This window comes from Vombatus ursinus, unplaced genomic scaffold (assembly GCF_900497805.2).
Source record: "Vombatus ursinus unplaced genomic scaffold, bare-nosed wombat genome assembly UNPS02005459.1, whole genome shotgun sequence".
NCBI classification, from domain to species: domain Eukaryota; kingdom Metazoa; phylum Chordata; class Mammalia; order Diprotodontia; family Vombatidae; genus Vombatus; species Vombatus ursinus.
Window position 1 is genome coordinate 8,476,617 of NW_020945237.1, and position 13,329 is coordinate 8,489,945.

General features: G+C 38.3%; 1 protein-coding gene across 1 annotated transcript in view; it reads right to left on the reverse strand.

Annotated features, from left to right (window-relative positions):
• CUBN (cubilin) overlaps positions 1 to 13,329 on the reverse strand; it is a 263,014-nt gene that overhangs the window by 66,269 nt on the left and 183,416 nt on the right. Inside the window, exons 38-41 of the mRNA XM_027847860.1 lie at positions 11,967 to 12,088; positions 10,815 to 11,040; positions 9,743 to 9,930; positions 5,023 to 5,179 (exon numbers count right to left, since the gene is read on the reverse strand). Of these exons, the coding sequence (XP_027703661.1) occupies positions 5,023 to 5,179; positions 9,743 to 9,930; positions 10,815 to 11,040; positions 11,967 to 12,088 (693 nt within the window). The remainder of the gene's footprint in view (positions 1 to 5,022; positions 5,180 to 9,742; positions 9,931 to 10,814; positions 11,041 to 11,966; positions 12,089 to 13,329) is intronic.

Consider the following 13,329-nt stretch of genomic DNA (forward strand, 5'->3'; position numbering starts at 1 on the left):
AACCCATTATGTTTCATAATTAGTAAGTCACACATTAGCTGTGGATAGAAGATCCTCCCAGTAATGATCCAGGATAAAAACACCCTCACTTTAATTGAATCATATACCTGACAACAGAACATTTTCAACACGATAACATTATATTAATAAATGTTTAATAAAATTATGATTCTCAGTCAGACCATGTTGATTTCAACAGATAGTTTCCATGGGTTTTTCATGATTAAAAAACTTCCAAGTGTTTTTATGAGGATAATATTGCTTATTCATTTAATTCACTTCATGTATTTTCTGTAGGGGTACATAGAAGCATATTGCATTATTGAAGACAAAATGGAGATCATATAGATCAGGCCATTACCCTTGCAAGGATGCTTCAAATTATACCAGGTTTTTGGCTCTATGGAACCTCAGCTCATAGAATCAGAGGGAGCAATGGATGGCATCCAGTTCAACCCTCCTTGATTTTACAGATGGTGAAACTGAGGCCTAGTGAGGTGACAGAGCTTGCTTAAGGTACCACATGTAGCAAACAGCAGAGCCAAGATCTGCCGCCATGTTCCCTGGCTCTAAGCCTGGTGTTCCTTCTACTATGCCACAGCCCTTCCTTCAGTTAGGCTATCCGCAGTTCTGAACAACGGTCCTAACATATAGAAATGTTGCCTTGGGAGCAGGGATTTGTTTGTTTTCTGAATGATCCCTTGAGGCGGCACAGAATCCAAACCTATGGGAACAGAACCCTGGACTAAGGAAGGACTGGTGCTAAGGAACCTTAGGGCACTTTTAAAAACTCTAGTGAATGGTTCCCACTATACACATCCTTGAATCATAATACTTCAAGAGGAAGTTTTACTTTGAAACTTGAGTTTAAAATATTTCAAGAGGAAAAAAGCCTAATTGGATTTTAACTGCCAGTTGAAAAGAAGGCTTGATTCAAATGGGTTTTTAATCACCATCAGTCCTCCAAATGACTATACAACTCCAGAGAAATCCAAAGGTTACATTTTTATTCAAGAGTGATGAGTGTTTAGGATGGAAGATTCAGGGCACTTTATCTTCATTGCCGGTGTTATTTTTTATTGTTAATACCCAAAGATACTCATGTAAAGAACTGGTCTTAGCACTGAGATATGACCAACATTGGCACAGCAGACCTCTCTTTCTTTGAAGAAGTAGCTACAGTCAGCTCTTGAGAGCTTTTATCTGTGACGGAGGAGAGAAGCAGCGGAGCGGCGGATCCTAAATTGTGTGAGGACAATCTATTGCTTCTTTCCCTAATAAGGAAGTGGGCTGAGGGGAAGCAATATGGTTCTTATCAGCAGGGTTGGGTTTTGCTGCCACATCTTCCCCAAACTGAGGACCCCATGGGAGTGATTCCAATATGTTACACCAAAGGAAATGGAAGGGTTTGAGAAAATGTTTTGACATTAACTCCCTTTGTCTTTCTATACCCTCTCCCCAATCTCCCAGTGAAGCTCATATGTTCTTTATTATTTACGTTACGCTAGAACAGGAGCTCATAACCTGGGGTCTGTGAACTTTTAAAAAATAGTTTGATGATTTTATTTTAATGTAATTATTTTCTTTTCTGAGCCTCTGTATTTTTTATGCATTTACAAACATTATTTGAGAAGGGATCCAAAAAGTTCACTATCAAAGGGGATGATGACTCAAAAAAGGTAAAAAATTCTTGCTGTATATTAGAAGATGTAAAATTGATATTTTAATTATAATAAATTAAAAAGATTTTGCACAAATACAACCAAAGCAACCAAGATTACAAGGAAAGCAGAAAACAGGGGAGGGGGAGAAAGTTTACAGCAAGTATCTCTAATAAAGGCCTCATTTCTCAAAAATATAGAGAACTGAGTCTAATTTATAAGAATACAAGTCATTCCCCATTTGATAAATGGTCAAAGGATATGAACAGGCAATTTTCAGGCAAAGAAATCAAAACTATAGTCACATGAAAAATGTTCTTAATTACTATTTATTAGAGAAATGCAAATGAAAACAACTCTGAAGTACAACCTCCCACCTATCAGATTGGCTAATATGACAGAAAAGGAAAATGATCAATGTTGGAGGGGATATGTAAAAACTAGGACTAATGCATTGTTGGTGGAGATATGAATTGATCCAACCTTTCTGGAGAGTAATTGGAACTATGCCCCAAAGGCTATAAAACTATGCATACCCTTTGATCCAGCAATACCATTACTAGATCTTTATACCAAAGATATTAAAAAAAGTAAAGGGACCTATCTGTACAAAAATATTTATAGTAGTTCTTTTGTGGTGGCAAAGAATTGGAAATTGAGGGGATGTACATCAGCTGGGGAATGACTGAACAAGTGGTATGTGAATGTATTAGAATACTATTGTGCTTTAGGAAATAACAAGCAGGATGATTTCAGAAAAACCTGGAAAGACATACGTGAATTGAGCAGAACCAGGAGAACATTGTACACAGTAGCAGCAATACTGTATAATAATCAACTAAGTGTGAATGACTTCGCTATTCTCAGCAATACAATGATCCAAGATAATTCCAACACACTAGTGATGAAAAGTTCTATCTACCTCCAGAGAAAGAACTGAAAGAATCTGAATGCAGATTCCAACATACCATTTTTCACTTTATTTTTTGTGTGTTTTTTTGGTCTTTCTTTCACAAATGACTAATATGGAAATATGTTTTACATGATTGTACACGTATAACCTATATCAAATTGCTTACCATCTGAGAGGGAGGGAAGGGAAGGAGAGAGGGAAAGAATCTGGAACTCAAAATTGTCCTACGTGTAATAGGGAAAAACAAAATATTGTTTAAAAAAGAATTCTCGCTCTAAAAGAACACAAATATTTGAGTATGAGTGGTAGTTTCAAAATTCTGAGAAGAAATCACAACAGCGAACCCATAGTCCATGTAAATTAGGGGTGCTGCCTAATGGAGAAACACTCTTTGAACCATCTGCAGATAATTTTCAGTGTGAATCATCTATGTGTTAACCTAGATTTCATTTAACTCAACCAATCGGGACACCATCATGGTTCTAAAATTTTGCCAACACTGGTGACATGGAAGAATTTCACAATCTCTCATGCTTTACATAACCCTCCACCCTTCTGGTGGTAAGGGAAGAGGATTTTAAAAATAATAATAATTATTATTATCCAGAACAGTAGTTCTCTAAGCTGCATGTAGCTCTCTAAGATGCATGGAGAGATCTGGAATGAGAGGGTTCAAACAAATAAATTAAACAAATGATAAGTACTTGTTGTATGCTTAAGGGACACACAAGGTCTGAGCCATTGTTCCAGCCCCCATAACTATACAACACAATAACATGATAAGGGGCACACAAGGGGCACGAAACAAAGTGCTGTGTGAAACTGGAGGGCTATATTACAAACTGAGAATCAGGGAAAGCTTCTTGCAGTTTGGGTTCTAAAGGACGCACAAGGATCCAACATGCAAAGAAGGTGGAATGAAGGCTTTCATGCTGTCAGGAGCAACGTCAGAAAAGGCATGGGGACAGGAAAACACGGAGCCCCGACACTAGGACCTCCCTGCTGCCACCCTTCTGCTTTGCTTCACCTCCTGCCTGGTGTCTGGAGCCTGTTTCTTTTTTTTATTATTATTTTTCTTTCTTTCATTTTTTTTTTAAAGGCAATTGGGGTTAAGTGACTTGACCAGGGTCACACAGCTAGTAAGTGTCTGAGGTCAGGATTTGAACTCAGGTCCCTCTTACTCCAGGGCTGCTGGACCCTGTTTCTTGAACTTGATTTTGTATTTGCATTTCATTTGTTCATTCTTAAGCAGGCTTGTCTCCTGGTTCCAGACCTCCCTTTACACACTCTGGAAGGCCAGACCCTTGACAGTGAGCTTTGTCTTCCTGAATTCTAAGAGTCACAGGGCCCTCAAAATTGTTTGGTCCAACCTGTCCCTGACCAGGAATTCCCCTTGACAACACTCCCAAGAAATGGGCGCTTGGGCTTCCCTTGAAGAGCTCTAGCAAGGGGAAAGCGATCACTTCCAAAAGTGGTCCATCCCATTTTTGGATAGCTCTAATTGTTGGTAACATTTTCCTCACCTCAAGGCAAAAGTTGCCTCTTAATTGCTTCTTACAGTCCCAGTTGCATAGGACAACCTTCAAATACTCTCCTATGGTTAGCATGTCTCCAAATTTCTTTTCTAAATGAAATGTCCCCAGTTCCTTCAACAGAAGCTCAAGTGACAAGGTTTTGAGTTCCCTCACCATCCTGGTTCCCTTCCCCCGGAAATCTCCAGCTTGTTCGTGTATTATTTTTAATGTTTCTCAGAACTGAACACAGGGTAGAATACAATAAGATTATAACTACCGTCACATTCCACGTTCTGAACACTGTTCCTTTCCTAACACAGCCTAGGATGACAACAGCTTTTTTGATCAACATATTGTAACAGTATCTCATATGTAAAACTTTCAGCTCTTTATTAAGAGCCTTGATCTCTCACAATAATATTTCCCGAGACACCCCTTGTCTATACGGTATTTATGAATCATTTGCAAATTTGGTTTTCTGAACTCAAGTATAGTTCTTTTTACAGTGATTTAATGTAATTTATTTTATCTTATATTTAAACCATCATTCTAGTCTGTTAAGTTTTATTTTTTAGATCCTGATAATGTCAGTCATTATTTTATTGATTGCTCCTAGGTCTGACATCTGCAAATTTCATATAATTGCCATCCTGGTCTTCATCTCAGTCATTGATAAAAATGCTAAATCAGACAAAACATAACCCTGGGGCACTCTATAGAGACCTCCCTCAAGGGTGACACTGGTTCCTTAATGGACAGTAATATCTTTTTTGGGTCCATTCTTTCAATTCATTTTGAATCCACCTCACCACGAGATCATCTACCCCAGATTTATCCTAGTCATGGTGATCTCTTGCCTATTAAATGCTGATGGCCCAGCCCCAGTTATAACATCCTTGAGCCTTGTAGCACATATAGGAGTTGTGGTACTTACTGCTTATGTATGATGCGGAGAAGCCTTGCCCTACGGCATCCTGGGATTGGAACACTGCCGTGAAGGAGTTTCTTGGAATGATGAGCGAACTGGGAGGCACGCTTCCACAACCTGTGGTCAACAGGGCTGTTTCTGTTTCCTCAGTCCCTGCCCAAACCTAGCAAGTTCATAGGGAAGATTCATTATTTTCAGTATCTCTTCAACATTTAAAATCATGTACATTTCCAGACATGCTCATCTTCATGTGTCCATAGAATTCAATGAAACAATAAACAAATACTTTAAAACTGTGCTTTCCTTTGAATTTTTGAGCTGATTCATTCAGGAATATGTCTATACGTCCTTCTTTAAGGAGACGGTGTCTATTTAGACATAGCTATTAAATGATTCTTTGATCAATCAGCTGTCTAATCCAACTATGTCTAGATTTCCTCATCTAGTAAGCAATCTCTTAGTAAGTGAGGAGGTTACCCATTTATTATGTGAAGACTACTGTACTGGGTGCTGAATGACATAGAAGATGGTGACCCTGTCCTCAAGGAGCTTAAAATTGAGTTGTAGAGACCAAACACTGTACATGAAATGAACATTTACTGAATAAACACATGGAAATTACATTTTACTCTAATACTTTAAGATCTATGATTTTATCAATGATTGATCCCTTCTCTTATGCATATCATTGTCTCTCTACACCTTTAGTAAATTGTCTGAATCACCATGTTAGAAAGAAAAAAGTTGATGGTCAACATTTTGTTGAAAAATTTTACCAAACCTAGCTAGCTAGTTCTTTATTGGATAGTTATATACTCTACTGCTAGGCCCCTGTGCAAAGAGAATATGGATCTCCTCTACTACTTTCTACTTCTCAGTGGGACTAACATTGTGTAACTACGAGTATAATGTGGCCCAACAGTGGAAAACAGTATTTTTAAACAGTTCATTCACCATATGGGTGTATATAACATTTTCATATTACCAATTTTCTGGTTCATTTTATTGAAGATGTTCTCTGTGTAGGCCAATTTCTAAGCACTAGGCACCTAGGAGACATCCACATGAATCTTACATAAAGTCAAACTATGGCAACTTAGAAGTGGGAACCTGTATGGCTTTGAAGTGCTCGAGCACAAAAAAGGTACAGAATTTCTGTCAGATGATGAGGACGCATGCAAACCAGTAATCCGACGCATGCCCCCAACTTGGTCCAAGGAATTAATTGGATTTTTCTTAGTTTACTCACCATGAAAATTACATATGATAATTTTAACCTCAGTCAGTAAGCTAGTAAGCTTGCTGTGTGACCCAGGGCAAGTCCTTTAACCACTGTCTGCCTCAGTTTCCTCAACTTTAAGGTGGGAATCATAATAGCACCCACCTCCCAGGTTTATTGTAAGGATCAAATGAAATAATAATTGTAAAGCACTTGACACAGTACCTGACACATCATAAGAAATATATATGCTATTAATATCATTAATATTATTATTATATTTTAAGCATAATCACAAGGTAATCAATACTGAATACATATTCATAAATGACTGGAACGGTAAGTGATGAGCAAAGGTAGATGTTGAAATATATTTCAGTAGCTATTCATATTTTACTCGTCAGTGGAAGTCATAGTTGGGTCAGCTGCCCGAGTATCTACTATGAGCATGGAAGCTTTTCTGAAGGAAGGAGCCACCCAGACAAAATGCTGTCCTTTGGCCTAATGGCAGGACTTTTGTTATAATAATGAGGAGAAGGAGGAATTCTTAAATCTCTATCCCTCTGTTGGAATTGAAGATCTGTACATTTCCTCACCTACAATCTAGTGTCCATCCCCCCCAAAAAATATCAAAAGAAGATCCAGAAAAATGAGCCTAAAAGAGAATGAATCAATCTGAAATCCTTTGAAGTGCCTCTTGGTTTTTAAAACACTTTATAGAACTCATCTTTGTCACAAGTGCTTTTTTACCACTCTAGGAACTTTTTAAAGTCTGTCTCTGTATTTCAAAAACCTTCAAGGTTTTAGTTAAACTTAGAAATTGAATGTTACCTTTATTGATAAGGGCAAAGTTCACTTATTACATCTAAAGCAAGTTGAAGCATATAAAGTGGATATTATAAAAAAAACTATTCATATGAACTTGGATATTTTCCCTGAGTTGCTTTATAAAATAAACATTGAAAAGTGATAGACAAGCTATAATGACTCAAGAGACGATTTAAATGTACCCACATACTTAGACAGAAAGTATCCTGGATACCCAATAATTCAAACATGTCAAGAAAAATCTAGACTCTTCCATCCCCCAGTTTTCTATTGCTTTAGTCCTTCTTACAGGGAAGTAAATAGAAATTTGAGTCACTGGGTAAACATTTGTTAAGGGACCACTGTCTATTTGTTGATTGAAAAATAATAGATCCTCAGCCCTCCTGTGATGTCTGGGCTACATAGGCAATATTTATATTTACAGACAAAGGAAAAAGAGCGGGGATCCTTGATCTTTGATGCTTTTGGCAGCATCATTAAATATAGATTTAATGACCAAAGTGACTCACTTCCAACATGTGGGCACTCTTAGTTAGTGAAAGTGGGAAGTTAATATAATGCACCTACTTAGTGGAATCTTGGAGCCACAAAGAACACTTCTGCAATATCACTTGTACAACGAGCCAAAGTCGTTTCTGAAGCACAGCTCCATGGACTTCCAGGATGCTCATGGAACCTCTTTGCCTCTGGGTTATAAACCTCATAACAGATACTTGGGCAACTGACCCAACTATGACTTCCACTGACCAGTAAAATATCAGTAGGTACTGAAACATGTGCCTGCTTTTACAATTCTACATTTTTATGAGAATATTAAGTCAATAAGCAAGCATTTCTTAAGTGCTTACCATGTACAAGACACTGTGGTAACTGCTGGGAAGACAGAGAAAGTTAAAAAAAAACAACCAGTCCTTCCCCTCAAGGAATTTCCATTCTTTTATACATATACCAAGGCTATTCTTAATGAAATTTGAGAAGGGAACAGGCAAGGTTTTTACAGAAAATATTATGTTGTAGACCATATCTTTACACAAATATTAACGTGAAGGTGTAGAAATAATAATAATGAAGTGTGCTTCTTGTTTGTTGACTGTGATAAAGCACTGGCCTAGGCTGAGTAAAACTTTACTGGAAATGCTTTCCTTTGACAAGGTGTCTTTGCATGAATATGTCAAAGTCATGTGAGAGTCTTTTAAAAATATAACAGAGATAATGTTGTTCAAGGACTCTTTGATTATAATGTTAAGCAAGGATAAAACAAGGAGACATAGAAATGACCATGGTGCTTGCCACCATGGTGAAAGTCATCTAGTGCAGACTCCAAATTTTGTCATTGACATTCAATTTAAATTTTGCTCCTGGTGGTGATATTCTGTACCCAAAGGACTCAATGATGTAATTTTGGGTAAGGACAACTCATTTTCTTCAGACTCCAAGTAAAGTAAAAAATCAAAAAGATTCTTGGTCTTTAACTCTAGATATGGAATAACACCTTCAACTCATAGGACGTGTGCAGGGCTGTGCTGGAGTCAGTTTGAACCAGTTCTGAAAATGAACTGTTGAATTTTCCTTGTGAGCATTTACACCTTAGAAATGGAAGAACGTTACAAATCAGGGCTCGATTTAGTGTTTTGTTGATTGTCTAGACTTAAGAAACTGATGGAGAAAATGCTAATAGTGCAGAGTAATCTTAAAAGTATGTCTCATACATTTTGGAGAGTCAATCATTAAACATTTACAAGTACACCCCTGTATCCATGTTTTATGTATCAACATTAGCTCCAGTCAGTCAGTCAGCTTTTGCTTATCCTTCCAAGCTAGTAAAGCCTTGAATGTAAACTTGGCTATGGATTATTAGCATTTACTATGAGGCAGACACTGTGATAAGCACTGGAGTTTCAAAGAAAAGACTAATGAACAAAAAATTGGTCACTGACCTCAAAGTGTTCACATTCTAATGGAGGAGACCACATGCAAACAATTATGGACGTATCAATATATAGAGATATATAGATATGTATATTCATACACACGTATGTATGTGTGTGTAATAAATATTGGATGGAACATCCAGGTAGGGGTATGGGGGAGATAAGGACAAGATGGGAAAGGCCTCATGCAGAAATTAGGATCTGAGCTAAGTCTCGAAAGAAGGCAAGGAAGCTCTAAGTCCAAGGTAATCAGGGGAGAGCACTTACACGTTTGGGGTTTTTTAATCGTTCATTTATTCACCCAGTTCTAGAAGTTGAGAAGGCAGAACGCAGGATAGAGATTAGGGCTGAAGTATAGACGTGAAAATTTTCTTCATAGAAATGACAGTTGAATCTGTGGAAGTTGATGATATCACCAAAAGAAACAGTATAAAGGGAAAAGACAAGAGGGTCCAGGACAGAGCCTTGGGGGATACTCATGGTTAGTAGGCAGCATTACATTACCATTCATTCCAAGAGTTAGTTAGCATTCTTCCTATGGTCCCAGTTATAAGTAAGAACATTATGATTTTCTGATTTTTCTGTGTAACAAATTTAAGCTATAAAATCTATAATTGTCTGATTTTTCTGTATAAGAAATCTAAGGTATAATTTTTTTTTCTGACTCCCAATAGCAGGAAGTAATTTCTATGCTAAATCTTTATATTCACCAAAATAGTTTTGCTTCAATTAAGTAAATGTCACCAACCTTTATGTAACTGTTTTGACACTGTCCATCACTGCTGGGGATCAGGAAATTATTGTCAAAGCTGATCTCCAGGTGTCTGCTTTCATGTGTAATGACTGTCCATTCACATCTGCTGTTCTCAGGAAAATTTTGAGGCCAGTGAGGAGACTTGATTGCACCACTGTCAAAATGAAGTATTCCACCACAGCCTGGAAAATTGCCACAATGACGCTCTTTAAGCCAAAACCCAAAGGAATGATATCACTTTTTTCATGAAAATCAAAAGAAATGAGTATAGATGATGTGTGAACTGAAGGTAAACCCTGGATTCTTGAAAGCTTTGTCAACAGAGTAAAAGCTATTGCTTGTCCTGCCAAGCTAGTAAAGCCGTGAAAGTGAACTTGGCCATGAATTGTGGGTGCCTAACATCCAACACCAGCCTAGCTCACTCTGGAGAGGTTACTCAGCAGAAAGTTGATCATAAGTGATGAACTTTTTGGTCCACAGTAACGTATGACTCTATCTACTAGTGCATAGAGCATGTATGACTAGTATTGGTAGAATGAGACCCCATGCAGAGAAAAACAGATATTCTGAAGCATTCTCTTCTCTGATCATTTTCATTGCCATCACATTTTATACACATCACATGCTAATGTACTGAAATTAAATTTCTGGTGAAATTTGTTGCAGCAATGGGATGTCTTTCTGTCAACTTTTGGATACATATTGCCATTTGGATTGCTAAATGGTGGCATATCTAAGCATTTTTAAGCCCTTACTGTGTATAGAACACTGTGCTAAGCCCTGAGTATAGAAATAGAAAAAAATACAGCCCCTGCTTTTAAGAAACTCACTTTCTAATGAAAGGAGATAATACATGTAGAAGTTTCAATTGCAAGACAGATGGAAAGGCCCTATGGCCCTTGGGAAAGGTTAGGATTCAGCTGTAAACAGATACACCTTTTTTAATGTCATTTCCCCCGATTAAAATCATATCAGTTACTGATGCTGAACCATTATACGATGCCAAGGACTTTGGAAGAGGAAGATATGATACAGTGATGACCGGAGAAAATAGCATTCCTCTTACCCAGAGTTTGTGTGGTCCACGTGGCATAAAAGCCCCCTTGCTGCACAGAATGGTCTGAGTTAAAGATGACTATCAGCTGATTCGAACCGGACTGTACAGTCCTGGGGATTGTTGTTCCACAATAATGCCCTATTACAGGAGATCCTGGAGAGCCTCCATTTATGACAGTGACGGAGTCCCACTTACACAGGATATGGTTTTCAACATCAAAAAATGTAAAAGAAAGCTAAAGAAATAACAAGCTAGAATGAGACATGCTAAATTACAAATGGGTTTCCCTACCCCAACCATGAACTATTCACTTTCCTTTTTCGATGCTCTGTGCTCTTCTATCCCTTCCCCCTGACCTCTTCTCTCTCATTCCCTTCCCCTCCCCCCTGCCCCCACTGTTTTCCTCTTGCTTTGCAGTGTGGTCTTCAGGAGTGAGAATGTCAGCAGGTAGAATCAGGTCTGGTAAAAGAAAATCTTGTTTCATCCCATCTCTCTCTGGAGTCTCAGAGATAGAATGGAGGGGACAATGGCAATGGCTGAACAGATGGAATGATGATGTATAAATTGTAAGTCACTGCTAGGAGAGACCCGCCTCCAAGGAACTGAGGCAGTATTGTGGAAACTGCTGGATTTGGACTCAATGAACTTGAGTTCAAAAATCCTGGCCCGGCCACTTACTGCCTGATTCGGGGCAAGTCACTTTGAGATTTCTTTGGGATCCACCACCTTCATCTGTAAAATGAAGGGATTGGCTCAGGGAACCCCCATGGTTTCTTCCAATTCTAAGTCTGTGATTCTAAACACTTTGAGTTTTAACTAAAATCCCTTAAACAAGATCCAACTTTGGGTACAGAATCACTGGATTAAAGAAGTGTTCGTCGACTCAAAAAAAAAAATGACTCAGTAGAACATAACTCAAGTGCTCTCCTCCAACAAGGTATTCCCTTAGGAAGGGAACTTCTAATATAATCCCTTTCTTTACAGAAGTACTATACTAGTGTTAATGGATTTTCAGGTTTCTATTGCTTCATGATTTGACCTTCAAATATACCTTTACTCCCACTCTCAGTGCAAGTATTAACATTTTATACTCCACCTCCCACTCCTAGCCCTCCCCTCTCCCTACCATATATTAGTAACATATCACTAATTAGAACTCACAGTGATGGTGTGACCTTCTGGAGCATCCAACAACCAAGAGCAATGGTTCAAGTTTCCATACGGGGCTGGATAATTTGGGCTAGTGATCACGCCACCTTCACCAGTCTGTATGCCCCCACAGTCTGAAATCAAAGTTCACAGCCCTCTGAATAAGGTTTAAAAGAATGGAGCAGCCCAAAGACACAACCATGGAAGCAGTTATGTACTACGTTTAAAAACTACATTGAAATAAAAGCAGCTGGCTGTAGGCAGGGTGAAAATGTCCATGGCATTTGAAGTGGATGACAAAAATAAAAAGAACGAAGATCTATAAAGGCAGGAAGCGTAACTGGGAACTAAAAACACTTTGTGCAAAGAGGGACTGGAGCTGGGCTAGGTATGTGCATAAACAGTAAGAAAGGACAATGGGTCAGAATGTTCTCTTCCCTCAAATGACCAGCCCAGTGAATATGAGCTTCAAGCCTCTGTTATCCCAAACTTTAGCTGTTTTGGGATGTTCAGTCGCACTCGCAGATGCCATAACATGTGCCTTTTCATACGTTGGCCGTCACCTTTGAATTCTACCACAGTAAGATGGGTATTTCACATACTTTTGAAATAGACTATATTTCCTATACCTCTGAAAAAATCTGATATTTGGTGGTTGGTTTTAAGCAGCAGGCCTGTTAAGTTCTGACTCTTTTTTCTTCATCTGACCAAAAAACAATACAAAAACAACCCAACCTTGGGCACTCCCCAAAACTCTTCTCCCAGGACATTAATTTCTCTTATGGCTTCCATTAACATCTGTACTAGGATAACTCCCACATTTTTCTCTCTGATCTGGGCCACTCACCTGTTTTTCAATCCTTTTCAATCATTCTTATGGCCTACAAGGCATAAATTTGTAACTGAACATTCTGCTGTCATATGAAACTCAATATATCAAAAACTTAAATTATTTTTATTTTCGCAGAAAAGTATCTCATGAGAACTCTGAGATCATCTAGTCCAGCCTTTACTTGATTAGCAATGCCATCTAGAATATTGCTGACAAGTGGTCATTGAACCTTTGCTTCATTTGAATTTGGATTGTTTTACTAATTAGGACGCTACCTTGCTCCTAGCTTGGCCCTCTGGGGCAAACCAAACAAACCTTCCACATGATATCCTTCCAAATGCTGGAACAAAACAATAATGTTCCTGACCCCATCCTAAACCCTCTCTTCTCCAAGCTAAACACCCTTATTGGCTCCCTTCTCAAATTTTCCTTTTTTTCTGTCAGCCACACCATCTCTATTATCCTAGTCTTTAAGGATAGAAATCTCAGAGTTATCTTTTATTTATCTTCTTCCTTCTCCCCTGTCCACCAAGTTCCATCAGC